Below are 20,174 nucleotides of genomic sequence, written 5' to 3' on the forward strand. Positions count from 1 at the left end.
AGTGCAGCAACATAGTTAGTCTAAAGGTTACATAAGAACAAGAACATAATAACATCAGAAAGGCCATGCTGGATCAGACCAAGGTCCATCAAGTCCAGCAATCTGTTCACACAGTGGCCAACCAGGTGAACTGGCTGTTCGGTTTTCTCTGTCACTTCTCTTTCCTGGTATATTTTGTAACATGATTCCACTTGTCCCCTGTACTTGGGCTTCCTCTCTATGTGTATGGCCTCCTGCAGTGGCCATTTTGTGGTTGGCTCCGCCTCCCGCAGCAGCCATTTTCTGGTTGCACCCACCACCCTGTTTCAGAATACCATAGTGCCCACAGATTCAAAATGTTTAGGGACTCCAAAGTTAATCCCTCTGCTTTGATTAAATATGCAGCAAACACGCAAGCGGGTCAACGTCTCTCCTCTGTAATCAAGAGGTTCATCTACTGCAGAGATAATGTAAACTAGACCTTACTGGATGGCCTACTTTCAGTACCATTAAAAACTCACTTTTTGGAGTGAAATAAAAAGTGTTTATCAGCTGTGATTTCCCCCCTCCCTAACATGTAACATTAGGGATCCCCAACCTTTTTGAGCCTGTGGGCACCAATGCAATTTTAAGAGGCAGTGGAGAGCGGCATCCAAAACGGCTGCTACAGGAGGCACAGCCAAATGCTACAATGGCTGCCACAGGAAATAGAGCCAAATGCAGTACCTCCCTTGCCACTTTGCAACCATGGGAAATCCTTTCTTTCGAATGAGGGGAGGTAATAGCAAGCCCTACCTTACAATGGCTGTGCCCACTTTCTGAAAAGCTTGGTGGATGGTAAGCAAAGTATTGTTGGGCACTGTGGTGCCCACAGGCACCACATTGGGAAACCCTGCCCTACATATGATGTACTAGCATACGTCCTTTGCATTCTGTTAAAAAAATCCATATGTGTTGAAGAATCCTCTGTCATGAATATGAGAGTTCATTAGGGTAGCCATCTTCCAGGTAGTGGCCAGAGATCTCCTGCTATTACAACTGATCTCCAGGCAACAGAGCAGTTCCCCTTCAGAAAAAGGCCACTTTGGAAGGTGGACTCTATGGCATTATACCCCACTGAAGTCCCTCCCCTTCCCAACCCCCATCCTCCTCAGGCTCCACCCTAGGTTTGCCAATCTCTAGGTGGTGGCTGGAGATCTCCCACTATTACAACTGATCTTGAGGTGACAGAGCTCAGTTCCCCTGGAGAAAAATGGCCACTTGGGCTACTGGATTATGTGGCATTGAAGTCCCTCCCCTCCCCCAAATCCTGCCCTCTCCGGGCTCCACCCCCAAAATCTCCAGGTATTTCCCAATCTGGAGCTGGCACCCCTAGAGTTCATATTTGTTGACGGTTGTTTATGTAACCATGCAGAGCTGGTGAAAGCAAAGCAATTTAGCTCCCTCCATAGACATACGAGTGCAGACGTTCTCCATTTACATGCATGAAAGAGCCCACAAAGGGTACCACTGGGAAGATTATAGGGATGGAGAAATGGGAACTTGCCTCTGCCATATACCTAGGGTTGCCAGCTCCGGGTTGGGATGGAGCCTGAGGAGGGCAGGGTTTGGGGAGGGGTGGGACTTCAATGCCATAGAGTCCAATTGCCAAAGCAGCCATTTTCTCCAGGGAAACTGCTATCTTATCGGCTGGAGATCAGTTGTAATAGCAGGAGATCTCCAGCCACCACCTGGAGGTTAGCAACTGTACTTTGTTACTTAAGCAATTGGGTAATCATTGGATTCTCCCCTCCCCCCCAATTTCGGGATCCTGTAGATCCCCAACCTTTTTGAGTTTGCGGGCGCCTTTGGAATTCGGACATAGTGTGGTGGGCGCAGCCACAAAATGGCTGCTGCAGGAAGTCGAGACAGACTCAAAATGGCTGCCGCAACTTACCTTCAACCACCCAGTGAAGATTCCTGTGCTGTGGTGGAAGCGACTGCCAAAGCAGCATTTTTAAAGATCTGCACAGCCGATCAAATCTCCAGTGGCCAATCAGAAGCCCTGCTGGGCAAAAGCCCCACCTGGCCCCTCTCACTTTCTGAAGACACTTGGCGGGCACCATGTTGGGGACTCCTGCAGTAGATGGAGAGGTGTGAGAAGATGAAGGAGGGGAAGCATCGCAAACAGTGGAGCCCTCTTTCTTTAAGAGAAGGAGCAAGAGGCAGCCTTTTGGGTTTCACCCCACCACCCAGAATTGGGGACAGTGTAAAAGCCAGAAAGGAACTTCCCAGAAAAAACAGTGGGATATGTTAAAGAAAGCTGAAAGGAATATTTTAGAAATGAAAACCCTGCAGTATTATATTTTTATTAATTTCTTCTTAGCTAGGATGCATCTGGAATAGGATGAAGCAAACCAGAACAGACATTTTACAGACAATTTATTTGCAAAAAAAGAAAAGAAAAAGGTATATTAGTAACATAATGTTATGTGCTCACCCAAGCAGTATTCTGCAGATGAGACCAACACACTATGAATTCCTTCCTAGCCAAAACTGATTTTTAACACCCCAAAAAAAGAAAAGGAAAAAAGTTTATAATTCCAGGCTGTAAGGCAGCTAAACCAACCAAATCCATACATCGTTTAGGACAAAATGTGAGTGATACGATTAGGGTTGCTGGGTCCCTCTTTGCCATCAGTGGGAGGTTTTTGGGGCGGAGCCTGAGGAGGGAGGGGTTTGGGGAAGGGAGGGACTTCAATGCCATAGAGTCCAATTGCCAAAGTGGCCATTTTCTCCAGGAGAACTGATCTCTATTGGCTGGAGATCTCCAGCTAGTACCTGGAGGTTGGCAACCCTAGATGAATGAGCCACGACACTTCCTCAGAATCTGTACCTTAGCCCAGTACCCATTCCAGGCAATATATGGTCTTGTACCAACACTACTAGTCCTTTGGGTTGTGTGAATCTAGTGGGTATGGGCATTCTGTTGCGATTTTGCACAGGTCTGTTAATTTATTTTGCACAGGTCTGTTAATTTATTTTGCACAGGTCTGTTTATTTCTAGGCTTGCCAGATCCCTCTCTGCAACTGGCAGGAGGATTTTGGGACGCAGCCTGAAAGGGGCAGGTTTTGGGGAGGGGAGGGACTTCAATGCCATAGAGTCCAATTGCCAAAGCGGCCATTTTCTCCAGGGGAACTGATCTCTATCAGCTAGAGATCAGTTGTAATAGGCAGAGATCTCCAGCTAGTACCTGGAGGTTGGCAACTGTACTTTATTTCCCAGAATGTATATTGCAATTGTGTGCCTTAATTCATCGCTCCCTACTACCGTAGCCTGGATTTGGCTGGTTTAGCAGCAGATGGGATCCTTTGTAGAATATGTGGAATGGCCTCCTGTCCATGTGGAGCATAGCATTTCATCAAGACAGCATTTCCTTTTTGTGATTGTGTTTCTGGCATTCTGGTTAGGGATGTTGAAAAAAAATTCGGTAAAATTTGGATTCGGAAAAATTTGGCCCGTTTTTATTCGGGAAATGCCGAAGTCCGAACTCCTCCACTTCGGGTCCGTGCAATTCGGCATGAGGTCCGGAGTTCGGGGAAAAATTCGGCCGAATAAAGCCATTAAAATCACAACCGCACCTTTCCGTGGCTCCAGGGGGGGGGCATTTTTGGGGGTAGAGGTTCCAAACTTTCAGCGTAGCTTCAAAGGACCCTTCTTGCAATAACCCCCAGGTTTTGTAAAGATTGGATCAGCGGGGGCTGAGATATGGGCCCCAAAAGGGGTCCCCCTCCTTAATTTGCATTTGCAATTAGCAGAGCTTGCCACCCACTCGAAGCTCCCAGCCCCGACAAACAGCTGAGCTGCGGGGAGGAAGGGCGGGGCAGGTGCGAAGAAGTTTGCAAACCATGCAAAGCAACACAACCATGCAAACCATCACCTTTGCAACCATGCAAAGCAACACCTGACGCCTGGGAGTTTGCAAACCATGGAAAGGGACAGAGGCATGCTAGCTAAGCATCAGGAGCAGGAGGGGGTGGAATTTCCCCTTTTACATCGGACTCGGGACCAGGAAAATGCATTCTTTAAGTCACAATTTGAAAACAATTTTTGAGCAAGCATCAAAATAGACCTAACCGATCTTATGAATGAGGGAAAACCTGAGGACACACAACTGAAGGCCCCCCCCCCGTCAAACCAGGGAGAGAGAGACTCGAGGGGGCACACACACACCCCAGACAGAATGGCTGAAAGCCCCCTTTGGCTTCCCCCCCACCCACAGAAACTGCTCCCTCCCCACACACACACAGACTCTGCTTCCCCCCCCCCCACACACACACACAGGAGAAAAATTATAGATTAAAGCCCCAAAAGGAGTCTTACTGTGGATGTCTTCTGTTCCATCAGGAGGGACTTGGAGGACTGGGTAATCCAATACAGTTCCATTTAAGCACGGGAGGTTTTGCCTTGGATTTGCTGCTGTCGAGATGCACATAGGATCGGCTGATTCCATTCATCCCAATAGGGAAAAGGGGGGGCATATCTCAGCCCCCGCTGATCCAATTTTTACAAAACTTGAGGATTCTTTCAAGAAGGCTCCTCTGAAGCTATGCTGAAAGTTTGGGGGCTATACCCCCCAAAATGTGCCCCCTGCAGCCACGGAAAGGAGCGAATGTGTGCTGTAAATGGAATAAAAATGCATATTAAGGGGGGACCCCTTTCGGGGCCCATATCTCATCCCAATAGGGAAAAGGGGGGGCATATCTCAGCCCCCGCTGATCCAATTTTTACAAAACTTGAGGATTCTTTCAAGAAGGCTCCTCTGAAGCTATGCTGAAAGTTTGGGGGCTATACCCCCAAAAATGCGCCCCCTGCAGCCACGGAAAGGAGCGAATGTGCACAAGCACCCCCCACGGGGATTTCTCTCTCACACAAACAGATACTCTCTCTTTCTCTCCCCGGCCGGGCCGCGCAGCAGCTGGGCTCATGCACTCAAACACGACTGATTGGCCAGAAGAAGACCCAGCTTGGCCACCGATTGGCCGGGGGAGAATGCTGCTTACTAACTGACGGTTATGCTGCTGCGCCGAACCCTGAATTTGCTGAATTTATTCACCGAACACCCCGAACTCGCTGAATTCAGCTCCCCGTTTTCTCGCCTTTTTTGAGTTCGGTTCCATCCGAACTAAAAACCGCCGAATCAGGGGAAATTTGGCTGTTTTTCGGTTTGGGATGAACTGAATCGACAGCCCTAATTCTGGTATCCTAGGGAGCTACCTGTATTGTCTCTTGAATAGGGCCTACCTTAGAAAGGAGTGGGCTATGGAATCATGAAGATATTGTAATAAAAATGCTGGATTTTTAAAATGTAGATAGCTAACAGAGCTCTTTGAAAATCTCTTTATGTTTATTATTAAATTGTTATCCAGTCTACTATTAAATTGTGATGGAAGGAAAGTGCCTTTCCTTGCTAGGAAACTCTCCTTAGATGAACCTGGAAAAGGCTGCCACCACTCAGGTATCTCCTGAGAACATCTAGACTGACCCGCTAAAAAGATTTCCTTCTAGCGCAGTACTAGACCAATAAAGAAATAATAGGATGTAAACCATGAAGAGTACTTGATGGAAAACTATGTATTATAATGCTAACACTGCTATCTTGCACAAAATTCCTGTTCAACGAAGATTACTTTTTTCCATGTATTTCTTTTAAAACAGGTTCCTGGGGTGTACGCGGTCCATTAGGCATAAAAGGTGAAAAAGGAGATCGTGGGCCACCAGGACCTCCAGGTATTATAAAAGGCTACTTCTTACTTTAGATGGTGGTCATGTATAAAGATATCCTGTTGCCATGTATGGTAAAAAATGAATGGGTGTGAATATTGACCCAGAATACATGCTGAGCTCAAATCTGCACTAAGCATAAGGAAGTAAAGCTTTCACTGGCTTAGGATGGCTATCCATCTTAAAGGACACCTTCAAATGTCAGCTGTGACCTACGAGAGCCAGTCAGGGATTTCCAGCTATGGTACGTAGGGTTATCAGGCCCCTCTTCGCCACTGGTGGGAGATTTTTTGGGCGGAGCCTGACGAGGGCATGGTTTGGGGAGGGGAGGGACTTCAGTGCCATAGAGTCCAATGGCCAAAGCAGCCATTTTTCTCCAGGTTAACTGATCTCTATCGGCTGGAGATCAGTTGAATTAGCAGGAGATCTCCTGCTACTACCTGGCTGTTGGCAACCCTAATGGTACGGCACTTCTACAAGTTTGGAAGAGGTTCTGATAGATGGGGTTGCCAGGTCCCTCTTCGCCACCGGCGGGAGGTTTTTGGCGCAGAGCCTGAGGAGGGAAGGATTTGAGGAGGGGAGGGACTTCAATGCCATAGAGTCCAACTGCCAAAGGCAGCCATTTTCTCCAGGAGAACTGATCTCTATCAGCTGGAGATCAGTTGTAATAGCGGGAGACCTCCAGCTAATACGTGGAGGTTGGCAACCCTACTGATAGACTTAAAATCGAAATAGTGTTTATTTGGAGCAGGGGTCCCCAATGTGGTGCCCGTGGGCTCCATGACACCCTTCAACACCTTTTTTGGGCCCACCAAGTGTTTCTAGAAAGTGAGTGTGGCCAGATGGGACTACTGCCCAGCACGGCTTCTTATTAGTATTGGGGATCTGATTGGTCGTGCAGATTAAAATAACATTATTTCAGCACTAGCTGCCACCATAGAATTTGTTTTACTCTCTCTCCCCACTTTTCTGGTGCATTTTTAAAAAACAATTACTCAGGTTGTCCCCTGCATTTGGGCTTCCTGCATGTGTGTGCCTCTGCCTCCTGAAGTGGCCATTTTGTGGTTGACTCCGCCTCTCACAGCAGCCATTTTGTGGCTATGCCTACCACCCTGTGTCAGAAAGCCCAAGGTGCCCATAGTGCAAATCATCTGGGCTGGGAAATTAGCCAATATTGAGCTGTTGAAATAATAGTAAGCTCTCAATATAATTCCCAACATGAAGAAACCCACTAAAGAATGAGGCAGCTTTTGAAGCATTAAGCAAATGACTCCCCTCCAGTCAGGATCAGTCTGGATATGGGATGTCCTATAAAGGATACTCTACCTGTACCACAGAGCCTGCCCTCTGAAGCTGCCATTGTCTCCAGGGGAAACAATCTCTGTAGTCTGGAGACCAGTTGTAATTCCAGGAGAAGTCCAGGCCCCATGTGGAGCAGGAGAAGTCCAGGCCCCATGTGTAACCCTACATCTAGGAGCAAGCAGAGCCAAGCCCTAGGAGCTCTGTCACCCCTTCAGGCGTCACTCAGCATAGACCCAGCTGGTGGCACCGGCAGTGGGCTTTGGCTCACCTGTTACCTTCTTCTGTGCTGCCACAAACTGGCGGTGGCGCAGGCACAGGGTAAGACGGCGCCCATAGTTAGTGCTGTTAGCCATGTTTGAGTTTAGTGGCTGCTGCAGCAAGAGCTTGTAGTTCTGCCGGGGCTGCTCAGCTTGGCTTGCCCTCGAGCTGTTTTAACTATTGGTTTTAGCCCACCCCAGAGCCTGATGTCCTTTTCATGTGTAGATATCCCACAGTAGCAATCAAGGGTCAGTCTCAATCAGTGTTTGACCTAATGCATGTGACAAATCACCCGCTAGATCTGTTTTTCTGAGAGGTTATCCATTGATGGGGGATAAAATGGTTGAATTGCCAATAAAACCACTCAATTCCAAACTGGTTTCCACTTTAGAAGCAAGACCAATAAGCAGAAATATTCAGGACTTTCTCTTGCCTAATTTTGTTGAGTGGATTTCAGATGCAGACAAAGTGCTTGCAACTATTTACTTTATTATTTCGTTCTTGAGCCTCCTGGCTTGTAAAACCTTTTGAGAGAAACCATTTGGTTGTCTGGATTGTGCTTGGTGCTTCCTTAACAGAATGTATAGTGCCAACTGCTCTGAAGGAGGATGTATAGGGTTGCCAGAACCCTCTTCGCCACTGGTGGGAGGTTTTGGGTGGAGCCTGAGGAGGGTGGGGTTTGGGGAGAGGCGGGACTTGGGTGCCATAGAGTGTAAGCTTTAGTCCCGTGATAATCCCATAAACAACACCAGCAGACCGACAGTCCAAAGAAAGTTGATTTATTGGAAAATCTACAGGTAGCAGAAGTCAGGAGTCAGATGGACACTAGTGAAAACTACGGGTACAGTACTGGGCATATATGGTAGAGCAAAGGGCAAATCGGGGTAGATCTGGATACCATGGCAACCCCCCTCCCCGGAGCTGTCAGAGAGCTAGGAGCAGCTTTCCCACAGAAAGCAGTAAACACACTGGGGTGGATGGCGCAATCGGGCGTTGGGCTCCCCCCCCCCCGTCAAAAGCGGCGGCCAGGCCTGCGACCGGGTTTGGACTGCCAGGGTGGGCAGCAAACTTCTGTGGGCAGGAGTGAAGAGAGACTCTGTGGGGCGCTCGACCTTAGTAGGATATTGGGGAAGCCTGGATAAAGCATCGGCTAGTAAGTTTTGCTTCCCCGGCACATGTTTCAGTACGAAGCGGAATTGGGCAAAGAAGTCCGCCCATCGTACCTGCTTCACGGACAGTTTGCGAGCCCCTGTTAACGCCTCCAAGTTTTTATGATCGCTCCAGACTTCAAAAGGGACTTTAGATCCTTCTAAAAACTGTCTCCACACCGTGAGGGCATGTTTAACTGTGGCAGCCTCTTTTTCCCAGATCGGCCAATTGAGCTGAGACAGCGTGAAGCGTGAACTTCTTAGAGAAGTAAGCGCACAGATGCAGTTGACCGTCACCCCCTCGTTGCAGTAGCGTACCTCCCATTGCTACTTCTGAAGCGTCTACTTTGACTACAAACATTTGTTCACAATCAGGGTGTCGTAAAACTGGTTCGGAGGTAAACAGTTGTTTGAGGCTGTCAAAAGCAGTTTGACACTGGGGGGTCCAATTTACTCTGGCCGTAGGCAAGGTGGCCGCGCTTCCCTTTCCTGTAGTTTTAAGGAGGTCTGTGATGGGCAATGCAATCTGAGCGAAATTGGGGAGGAATCCCCTGTAGAAATTTGCGAACCCAAAAAATCTTTGAACCTGTTTACGTGTTGAGGGTGGCTCCCAATTAATCATGGCTTGCACCTTCTCTGGGTCCATCGTAAGCCCTTGGTGCGAAATTATATAGCCCAGTCAACGTCAACTGTTTTTGGTGGAACTCGCACTTGGACACCTTAGCATAAAGCTGATTGTCTCTGAGACATTGCAACACTTCCCTAACCAGGGCAACATGTTCATCCAAGGTTTTTGAGTAAATAAGAATGTCATCTAAATAAACTACCACCCCCTTGAACAGCAAGTCATGTAGGATCTCGTTAATGAGTTACATGAAGACCCCCGGAGCCCCTTTCAATCCAAAAGGCATCACCAGAAATTCAAACATTCCAAAGTAACTGGAAAAGGCTGTTAGGGGCTCATCCCCTTCCCAAATCCTGATTCTGTAATAGTCTTCAACTAAGTCTAATTTGGTAAAAATGAGTCCCTCCTTTAGTTGCCCCAGAAGATCCGAGATTAGAGGAATGGGGTAGGCATTGGTTTGGGTAACCGCATTGAGTTTTCGAAAGTCAATGCACAACTGTAAGTCACCAGTTTTCTTACGCACGAAGAAAGCCGGGGCCGAATAAGGTGCGGTAGAGGGTCGGATGAAACCTCGAGCCAGATTCTTGTCTAAGAATTCACGGAGCACTGTTCTTTCAGTAGAGCTCATGGGATAGATTTTGCTTTTCGGCAGTGTCCCATCCCCCACCACCTCAATAGCACAGTCTGTTCTGCGGTGGGGGGATAGTACATCACATTCCTGCACATTAAAGACATCCGCAAAGTCCTGATACTCAGGGGGCAATTGGGGCGGACTAGAAGTGTCTGAAGCCAAGGCAGGAGTTGATTGGATTGTGGTCTTAACAGCTACTTCGTACCGGTGGCGTTCACATAGTGGGTTGGAAAATGTTAAAGTCTCGGCCTCCCAGTCAATGGAGGGGCTGTGTCCCCTGAGCCAATTTATTCCTTTAATTAACTATAGTAAAGTCGATTTGTTCCCAATGGTGGCCTATTCCCATCGCCACTCCTCGAATGCGACGATCCACTGGCCCACCCTTGAAATCACTGCCATCCATCTGGGCGAACTGAACAGGTGCCGGTAAAGGCACTGACTTAACTTTAAGTGCCTGAAAAGTGGCCTCATTGATCAAAGAGCGGGCACATCCAGAGTCTATTAAAGCTTTAACTTGTAACTGGGGGCCCTTTCTATAATGTTGCAATACTACATCCACATATACAGTTTCTCCCACCTCACTCACCATTAAGGGAGCTTTGGGTGTCGCAGAAGCATCTGCGGAGGTCTGTGGTGTCGCTCCATTCACCGCAGACCCAGTCCGTTTTTTGGTTGATCTAGGGGAGACTTCCAAGTTCAGTGCAGGGGGGTCCCAGTGGTTTCCTTCCTCAGAGGAAGCAGAGCTGTCCCCTCCCGGGGCAATTGTAATCCGGGACCCCGGCGGGTCCGCTGGCAAAAACTCGTTAGCAGTCTCTTCGATGTGGAGGGCTGGGGGCACTTTCCGTCCTGGAGCGATGCTACAATCCGTCGTGGCGCCTCTTCTCCGAGCGCTTCCTCTCCCGCAAGGCGTCCCCTCCGGCCGGGGAGTGGGAGCCGGCCGCTCCGAACGCAGCGGGCAGGCTGCAGCGAAGTGACCCATGGTACCGCAAATGAGGCAGGCTCCCCTTTGAAACCGTGACGCTCGGTCTTGCGAGAGTTGAGCCGGTCTCCGCGGGGCAGGAGCAGCGGCCTTGGGAGGGTTTTTCTGGCCTCCCCCCTCCTTGGCCCGACGTCGGGCAAGAGAAATGAACTGGCGGCGGCTTTCAACTTCCTCCGCCAGCAGGATCCACTCCTCCAGGGTGGCTGGATCCCGTTGCATGTAGGCCCAGTTCAAAATCTCGGGGTGCAAGGCTTCTCGAAAGTAATGCACCCGGGTAGCCTCCATCCAATCGACAATTTTACTAGCAAGTCTTTGAAACTCATCAGCAAACTCCCTGACCGAAGAAGATCCTTGACGGAGTTGTAGAAGGGCAGCCTTAGCCTTCTCCCCCTGGAACGGGTCCTCGAAACGCCGTCTTAACACTCACATAAATTCATTGAGAGAGCGGACGGATCGGGCCCGGGTGTCAAACTGCAGGATCATCCACTCTGCAGCCCTCCCAGTCAGGAGAGAAGAGACGAACCTTACCCGGCTATCTTCCGTAGGGAAGTCATTCCCCTGTTCTCTCATATAGCTGTCCACTTGGTGTAGAAAACAGGGTAGCGTTTCCGCGGAGCTGTAGAAAGTCACTCGTAGCCGGGGCTGCTGCCAAGGTACGACCGGTACCACCGGTTGGAGTGGGGCCCCTGGCTGGGCAGGCAGTCCTGGGGGCACTGGTGGTGGCGGTTGTCCAGGAATCGACTGCTGCCCAGGTATTGGTTGCCCAGGTACCGGCTGTTGACCCAGAACTGGCTGCTGCCCTGAAGGTGGTGGCGGTACCAGAGCCGGTGCGGGTGGGGGTACGGTTTGGGCCTGATGCAAGCGTCCGTACTCGCGCACTAGCACGTCCATTTGGTCCTGCATTTGGGCCATACATTGTAACAGTTCCCGGTTTTGATACTTCAAAACATGTATCTCCTCCTCAGCCCCCCCCCCAGTCCGTCGGGCTTGACTAACACGGAGGTTCGTATTCCAGTCATCTCAGTCTTCTTCGTCGGGCTCCACATCCTCAAAATAATCCTGCACGTTAGAGGAGAAGGTGAGCCGCTGCCGCCGGGCCACAGCTCGGGGCGGATAGGGTTCTGGGGAGAACTAGGGCCATTCTAGTCCCCCCCCCGCCTTTCGGTCGCGCTCTGGCCGCTGTGGCCATCCGCTCCAGGGCGGCCTTCTTCTGAGCTGCGGTCGCCTCTGCCAAAAGTTGCTCCACCGCCCGTTGTTGAGCAGCCTGAGCCTGAGCCGCTTCCATTGCGGTGGCCCGAGCCGCCGCCAAGGCTGCCACCAGCAGCTCGGCTGCTTGCTCCAGTACCAACTGGATTTCCTTATGATTACCTAGTAACGGTAAAACCTTGCAGGCAAGCTCCACGGAGGAAGAACCAAACTCTGGTTGCAGCACCTTAATCACATCTTCCTCCGATGCCGTGTTTGGCGGTAAATCCATAAGGGACAAAACTGACCTGGCAGCTACATTTTGCGCATCCCGGCTGCCCTGGTTGAGATCCGGAATATCTCTGCTCCCAGCTCCTGCCATTGGGAACGGGGAAACGGTCCCTCGGATTGGGACCGCCGGTTCTCGCTGCGCCCCGCGAACCACAACTTCGTCAAACAGCTGGGTTAAAAGAGTTGCGTCTTCTTGCACCAACCGGGTCTCCTCCAGCAAGACGTCCAACCACCAAAGTTCATTATGGGCGCGGAGGTCAGCGCCCCGCGTCTCCCAGGGGGCCGCTGCCACCAGCCGCTGCCACTGATCCACAACCAACCCAGTCAGTCGGTTGGACTCTGCTTGAGTCCGCTGTGGCTCCGCAAGGATAGCACGCAGAAGGTTAGATTCCTCGGGGAACGTGTCCAAAGCTCTTACCCGAGCTCCCAGCGATCCCTCCAGGGCTCCAGCCAGGGATGAAAGTATAGGATCGGACTAGTGTCCAAATGTAAGCTCTAGTCCCGTGATAATCCCATAAACACCACCAGTAGACCGACAGTCCAAAGAAAGTTGATTTATTGGAAAATCTACAGGTAGCAGAAGCCAGGAGTCAGATGGACACTAGTGAAAACTACGGGTACAGTACAGGGCATATATGGTAGAGCAAAGGGCAAATCGGGGTAGATCTGGATACCATGGCAACCCCCCTCCCCGGAGCTGTCAGAGAGCTAGGAGCAGCTTTCCCACAGAAAGCAGTAAACACAGTTTACAGGAGACAGAGCTGGCCAAGGCCAGCACCTGGAGAAACCACAACATTCCTTTCTCAGACCATGCCTGACATAGAGTCCAATTGCCTAAGCAGCCATTTTCTCCAGGGGAACTGATCTCTATCTGCTGGAGATCAGTTGTAATAGCAGGAGATCTCCAGCCAGTACCTGGAGGATGGCAACCCCCAAGGATGTAGGTAGACCTCTACTGAAGAAGACTTCCTTTTATCCCCTTGTTTCAAGAAATTGCCAGCTCGTTTAAAATCATCCATTTTGACATCTCGGCTCTGGGGCACTTTGGGATGGAGCACATTTTCTAGATCCGTTTCATTCTGGCTTCCGTCTGTGGCTTGGACAGGAAACTGCCTTGTTTGGCCTGACCAACAGTCTGTACTGGGAAAGGAACTGCAGGCCATGACACTATTGGTTTTCCTTGGAAATGTTCGCACCTCTGCAGCCTCAACTGTACTAACCATCTGGATCCTTTGCATGTCTTGTGAGTAGAAGGTGTTTCTTTGTGGTGGTTCCACTCCGTCCTGACTTGGCAATCCCAGAAGATGGTATTGGGAAAGGACTGTTCAGGTTCCGTGTTTTGCAGGCAGCAGTGCTTAGGAATGGAATTTAAATGCAGATAAATGTTTTGACTTTTGAAAGTTGTATCTGGTAAAATGGGCCCTTAGGGAAGAAAGGAGGGCTCTTTGGCCAAATCTCTACGTTAATATATCGACGTTGTGCATGGTAGATATGTTAGCTAAAAGCTATATTAACAGAGAAGAGGAAAATTAGGTCTGCCACATGGAAAGGTCAAAACTGTTGTCATGAACACTTTTCATTTATAACTTCAAAAATAGCTGTGGACTTAAAAGAAATTGAAATGGCAGCTAATTTTTCCCCATTTACTTTCCAGGTCCTCCTCTGCCATCAACATATTCCAGCCACTTCACGGTAATTACTGTCTGGAAGCAGCAGGATTCTGTCTGCTTTGGTGTTTGCTTTAACCCTTTGTACAAGAAGCAATTGCTGTCTAATGGATAGAAGCAAATATTGATTGAGATTTACGCATTTTCACCATAACCTTAGCCACACAATGTGCTGCCCTGATACTTCACAGGGTCGCCACCTTGACAAGAGAAGGTGCCCTGGCACTAAGGTTGCCAGGCCCCTCTGCTCCACCAGCAGGAGCCTTGTGGAGGTGTGGCTGGGGTGGGGGGCGCAATGTGTCAACGCCACTTCTGGGTTTACCCGGAAGTGACGCGGATGCTCTAGCAATCTTCGCCAAAACTCTATGGTTTCCATCGAGTTTCTGCGGAGATAGCTAGAGTTGGCGCGTCGCATGGGTCGAGCGCACGTTGCCCACCTCCCCCTCCGCCTGGCCCTCTTTTGCCTGTCGATCAGCTGAGGGTCGGTGGGCAGCCCAGTGGATTGGCGGGCTTTTTCCTGCCTTCACCAAGCAATTAGCAAGCATACCTGGCACCTGCTAAGCAACCAAGGTGTGGCTCTGAGGAGACGGGACAGTCTGGCTTGTCCCATTCCCAGTGCCTGTTCCAGTTATTTCTCACCCCATCTCCTCTTGGGCTTTACTGCAAGCCGCCAGGTGTGGCCTCCCTGCTCTGGTGTTCAGAGGTGTACTGCCTCTGAACGTGGAGGTTCCCTTTAGCCACCATGGCTATTAGCCACTGGTAGACCCGTCCTCCAAGAAGTGAGCACCCAGCTGGCAGGACTAGGCCCAAAGCTTCCCCAGAGCCCTGCTGACTGCTCCTGTTTTTGTCCTGATTCGGCTAGCCTGCGTTTAGTCTCAAAATGGCTGTTCGTCTTGCGCCTGTGAATCTTGAGCAGTATTCTTAGGGAACTGTCAGTGCTATCCTAGCCAGAATTTCACTTTTCTATGCCTGTTAACTTCAGTGGGTATAGAAGGGTATAGATCTACTTAAGGGTGGTTCTGGTAGACACAGAAAGGATGTGGAGCTTTAGCAAGCTGATCCTAGGGAGAGAACTTCCCTCCTCAACAAAAAGGCCTGGATGGATCAATAGATAATGCTGTGTCGTTTGTGTATTGGTGGCACAATTAGGGTTGCCAGCTATAGGTTGGGAAATTCCTGGAGATATTGTGGGTGGAGCCTGCGGAGGGTAGGATTTGAGGTATAATGCCATAGAGCCGTGTTGGCGAACCTATGGCACGCGTGCCACTTCCGGCACGCGTAGCCCTCTCTGCCGGCACGCGCGGTTCCTCCAAGCCGCTGGCCTTTCCGGCTCTGCCCCGCCCCGGATGGGGGAGGCTGTAGCCCAGGGGTTGGGAACCTCCGACATCACTGGCGGTGGCCCCGGACTCTCCCACAGAAGCTGCCGCCATTGCCGCCGCTGGAGCGTGCGCAGCCAGCCAGGCAGGTGGGAGAGCGGGGAACAGAAGCCGAGCGCCCACACTCGGCATGGCCGGTGGCTTCTCCAGCGCCCTCTGGGCCTGTGCGGGCAGAGGGGCGTGGCTGGCCGGTGGGTGCGGAGGAGGCGCCCTCTGCCCCACCCTGCTCGCCTCTCACAAGCCTGCCGCCCCCACCGCGCCCCACCGAGTGGCAAATCCAAGGCAAAACCTCCCATGCATAAATGACCTCTTTTTCTGTCTCCCTCTGTCCTTTTCTTTCTCTCCCTTGCTCCATTTCTTTCTCCCTTTCTCTCTCTTTTTCTTTCTCTCCCTCCCTTCCTTCCCTTTCCCCCTCCCTTCCCTTCTTCCCTTCTTCCCTTCCTTCCTTCCTTCCTTCTTTCCCTCCAGCGGCTTCTCCGGCACCCTCTGGGTCTGTGCGGGCGGAGGGGCGTGCAGTCCTATTCCACCTTTGAAGTGCCCACAAGCTATCCTCCAAACACCTTTCCATTTGTCTTGATATGTAGAGAGAAAACACTAAGGAACTATTTGCCAATCTCCAGGTACTAGCTGGAGATCTGCTATTACAGGTGATCTCCAACCAATAGAGATCAGTTCCCCTGGAAAAAATTGCCACTTTGGCAATTGGATTCTATGGCACTGAAGTCCTTCCCCAAACCCCGCCCTCCTCAGGCGCCACCCCAAAAACCTCCCACTCATGGCGAAGAGGAACTTGGCAACCCTAGCCTCTCCCTCTGGGCCCCTTCTGGGGGTGGTATTCAGGTTAAATTGCCGCATTGGCACTCGGCGATAAATAAGCTGGTTTTTGGTTGCAGTTTGGGCACTCGGTCTCTAAAAGGTTCGCCATCACTGCCATAGAGTAACCCTCCAAGAGCAGCCATTTTCACCAGGGGAACTGATCTCTGTCATCTGGAGATCAGTTGTAATTGCAGGACATCTCTAGGCTCCACTTGGGGGCTGGCAACCCTAGGGTGCATGCTAGGCTTCCCAACCTCCAGGTGGGGCCTGGAAATCTCTTGGAATTACAAGTGATCTCCAGAGTGCAGACAGCAGTTCCCCTGAAGCAAATGGCTGCTTTGGAGGGTGGACTCTATGGCATTGTATGCCACTGGGGCCCCAAACCCTCCCCAGTTTCTACCCTAAATCTCCAGGAATTTCCCAAGCCAGAGCTGGCAAGCCTAGCACATGTGCACATGCTTCTATCTAAATACCTCATGTATACACTTTCTCTCTTTTTCTCTATCATGCATGTGCTAATGAAATATGCAGTGAAGTTAATAAGTATCTTCCCTGTTTTAAGGGTGAAAAAGGAAACAATGGAGAAAATGGCCTGAAGGGAGAAAAAGGAGAACCTAGTGGAGAATTTTTTATGACAGGCCCTCCAGGGCTGCCTGGAAGACCAGGACCTGTGGTGAGGTTTTCTTTTCTGTTATAAATGGCCTAATGTCGAATTTATTAAATTCATATTCTAGTTGGGTCCCTAGCCGGGCCTGACCCTTCCCTTGCTTCTGTTTCCTTAATAATCACATGCTTAGGGTTCAGTGCTCATAATGTTCCTCCTCTCTGTAATGTGACAGATGAGGATGTGACACGATCAGATGCATTTACATAGAAACTTAGGTGAGTGTCTATTGCTTAGGCATGATAGAAAATGTGTCGAGGTGGTAGGAGCAGACTGCACATGATTTCACAAGCTCTCCAAATGCAGGGTTTACTGGTTTGGCTAAAACTAAAGATGCTTCCAAAAATTTCCTAGTTTGGGAGTTTTCAAATGACCTTTTCTTGTTTCCAGAGCAGATCGGATACGTTAGGAATTTTCCATTGTTCCATATTTTTTTCTTTTCAAGTTTTGTACAGAACACTGCAAACGTGCTGTTTGCCATAGCTTTCCATTTTTTTTCCGTTCCTTTTTATGCTTTTCCACCAGCTATATGACTGATGTATATGTGCACATTAACAAAATTCTGGGTATAGCTGGAAGGCACATAGAATCATAGAATCATAGAGTTGGAAGGGACCACCAGGGCCATCAAGTCCAACCCCCTGGACAATGCAGGAAATTCACAACTACCTCCCCCCCTGCCCAGTACCATGATGGAGAAAAGGCAGGATATACATTGTAAAGATTATTCTTGTGTTGTGTTTTACTAATGAACAAGAGCACATGTGCACATCAATAAAACTGCACAAAAAGAATTTTGATTCCATCATACAAATCAATTACATCATGCCAATATGTTACACATGTCAAAGCCACATCAAGATTTCTTTTTGGAGAGTTTTATCAATGCACATTCCACATCAATCACAGAGAAGGAGGGAAAGGAACCGGGGATCCGAAGGAAATGAAAACAGAGGCAAACTTCAGATGCTAATTCTGGAAATAATTTTTAAAATCTCGTGCTTAAATCATGATTCAGGAAGACTAGAACACAGGGCAGAACTAAAACATGGGACAATAAAGAAATGGAACACAGGAAATGGGTTCATCTCTAATGTACTTATAACCATTATTGTCCACACAGAGGAGCTCGTTTTCTGCAACCGTGAACTAATTCTCTGTGGTAATCTCTTTCATACAAAATGTCTGTATATATACAAGGTTAGCCTGTTGGAGGGAAACCAAGGATCGATCCATTCTCCCTGATATCTAGTTTCCTATGTAAGAGAGGATTTTTAAAATAATAGTATTCAGAGTATGTGAGCCGCAGTCTGAAATGTGAGCCAGTGAGCCAGCATGGTGTAGTGGTTAGAGTGACAGACTAGGATCTGGGAGACCCAGGTTCAAATCCCTACTCTGCCACGGAAGCTGGCTGGGTGGCTCGGGCCTCTCAGTCTCATTTACTTCACAGGGTTGTTGTGAGGAAAAAACGGAGGAGAGGTGAACAATGTAAGCTGCTTTGGGGAGAAAGGCAGGACGTAAATGAAGTAAATAGAGGAATAATAAGTGGTACAGCCTGGGCACAGATTCAAGGCTTCAATGAGAACTGGTTCATATCTGAAAACATTTGATCTATATACCTGACCCTCTTTCCAAACTGCTTAATAGTGTGCACATTAGCCACTCCTGTTTTATAGCCCCGCCTCTTAGTTCTTATCTAACATTACTTTTTTAAAATTATGTAAATATTAAAGCTTTCTTTTCTATGAGTCACTGACAGTGTTTTACCTTTATGGATGTTGGTGTTTAATGCCTACTCTGAAAGACTGTAGTTGGGAGAGGACCCCACAACATCTCAACAATATTCGTTGGGCTGCTGCATCTACAATGTTTAGTTGAATATCCTTTTTTTAAACCAAAAACTTTGTGTTTTGCATTTGGACAGGGGCCAAAAGGAGAGACAGTTAGAGGTCCTCCAGGAGTACCTGGCCTACCTGGGCCTCCAGGGTTTGGGCCAGTTGGACCTCCAGGACCACCAGGACCTCCTGGGCCACCGGGCCCCTCTACAATCTATGGTTCAGGTTTGCTTATATTATATCTTCTTTCTGGTGCGTGGTGTAGTGGGTAAGAGCAGTGGTTTGGAGCGGTGGAGTCTGATCTGGAGAACAGGGGTTTGATTCCCCACTCCTCCATATGAGTGGTGGAGGCTAATCTGGTGAACTGGGTTGGTTTCCCCACTCCTCCACACGAAGCTAGCTGGGTGACCTTGGGCTAATCATAGCTCTCTTAGAGCTCTCTCAGACACCTAACTCACAGGGTGTCTGTTGTGGGGAGGGGAAGGGAAGGTGATTGTAAGCCGGTTTGATTTTTCTTAAAGTGGTCAGCATATAAAAAGTCAGCATTTAAAAACCAACTCTTCTCCTTCTCCTCCTTCTCCTTCTTCTTCTTCTGTCTGCTGCACATGTTCATAGCTGTTATTCTCCCAGAGGACTCTAGCGTCAATACCTCCTGCCCTACTTTTAAGCTTAATGCAAATCAGTTTGCACAAGGGCAGGAGATAAGATCCCAAGATGAAATTGTTGAAGGAATACAGCGCACATTCTAAATGTTACGAACCACTGGGAAATGCTAACTCTGTGTCTTGTGAGGAACATCCCCATAGATCGCATCTTCTACTGCAGGGGTCCCCAGCCTTTTTGAGCCTGCAGGCAACTTTGGAGTTCTGACACAGGGTGGTGAACAGTGACATAATGACTACTACAGGAGGCAGAGCCAACCACAAAATGTCGGGTAGCTAAATTATGCATAGCTGTGTTTAACAGGATGCCTTTCAATCTGCATAGCCAATCAGATCTCCAGTGGCCAATCAGAAGCCCTGCTGGGCAAGAGCCCCACCTGGCCCTGCCCACTTTCTAAAAACACTTGGTGGGCACCAGGAAAGGTGTGGGAGGGGGTGCCATGGAGCCCATGGGTGCTACATTGGGGACCCATGTTCTACAGCATCTCTGTATACCAGGTAGGGTTGCCAGGTCCCTCTTTGCCACTGGCGGGAGGTTTTTGGGGTGGAGCCTGAGGAGGACGCGTTTTGGGGAGGGGAGGGACTTCAATGCCCTAGAGTCCAATTGTCAAAGTGGCCATTTTCTCCAGGTGATCTGATCTCTATTGGCTGGAGATCCGTTGTAATAGCAGGAGATCTCCAGCTAGTACCTGGAGGTTGGCAACCCTAATACCAGGTTTTATGTTTTCTTTATGCAGCTGCTCTCCCAGGACCACCCGGACCTCCTGGAGAACCAGGATTACCAGGGAGCAGGAACTTGGTAAGGTTAGACCTGGCTCTTAAAAGCTTGCTAAAACTCCCTCTAAGCACAATGGAAATATTAAAACTCTCCAGCAAACACATGAAAAAGTATATACTAATTGTATTCTGCAGTATATTCTGCTCCAAGCCAAATTCCAACTGTGTCTTGGAGTAAAAAATTAATGGCAGAAGCTGTTGTGTATTCACAGTAC

General features: G+C 49.3%; 1 protein-coding gene across 1 annotated transcript in view; it reads left to right on the forward strand.

The window, feature by feature from the left end:
* COL15A1 (collagen type XV alpha 1 chain) overlaps positions 1–20,174 on the forward strand; it is a 137,742-nt gene that overhangs the window by 107,076 nt on the left and 10,492 nt on the right. Inside the window, exons 32-36 of the mRNA XM_056857583.1 lie at positions 5,678–5,749; positions 13,817–13,854; positions 16,584–16,694; positions 18,610–18,745; positions 19,920–19,981. Coding sequence (XP_056713561.1) covers positions 5,678–5,749; positions 13,817–13,854; positions 16,584–16,694; positions 18,610–18,745; positions 19,920–19,981 — 419 coding nt within the window. The remainder of the gene's footprint in view (positions 1–5,677; positions 5,750–13,816; positions 13,855–16,583; positions 16,695–18,609; positions 18,746–19,919; positions 19,982–20,174) is intronic.

The sequence above is a fragment of the Euleptes europaea genome, chromosome 11 (assembly GCF_029931775.1).
Source record: "Euleptes europaea isolate rEulEur1 chromosome 11, rEulEur1.hap1, whole genome shotgun sequence".
Lineage (NCBI taxonomy): Eukaryota > Metazoa > Chordata > Lepidosauria > Squamata > Sphaerodactylidae > Euleptes > Euleptes europaea.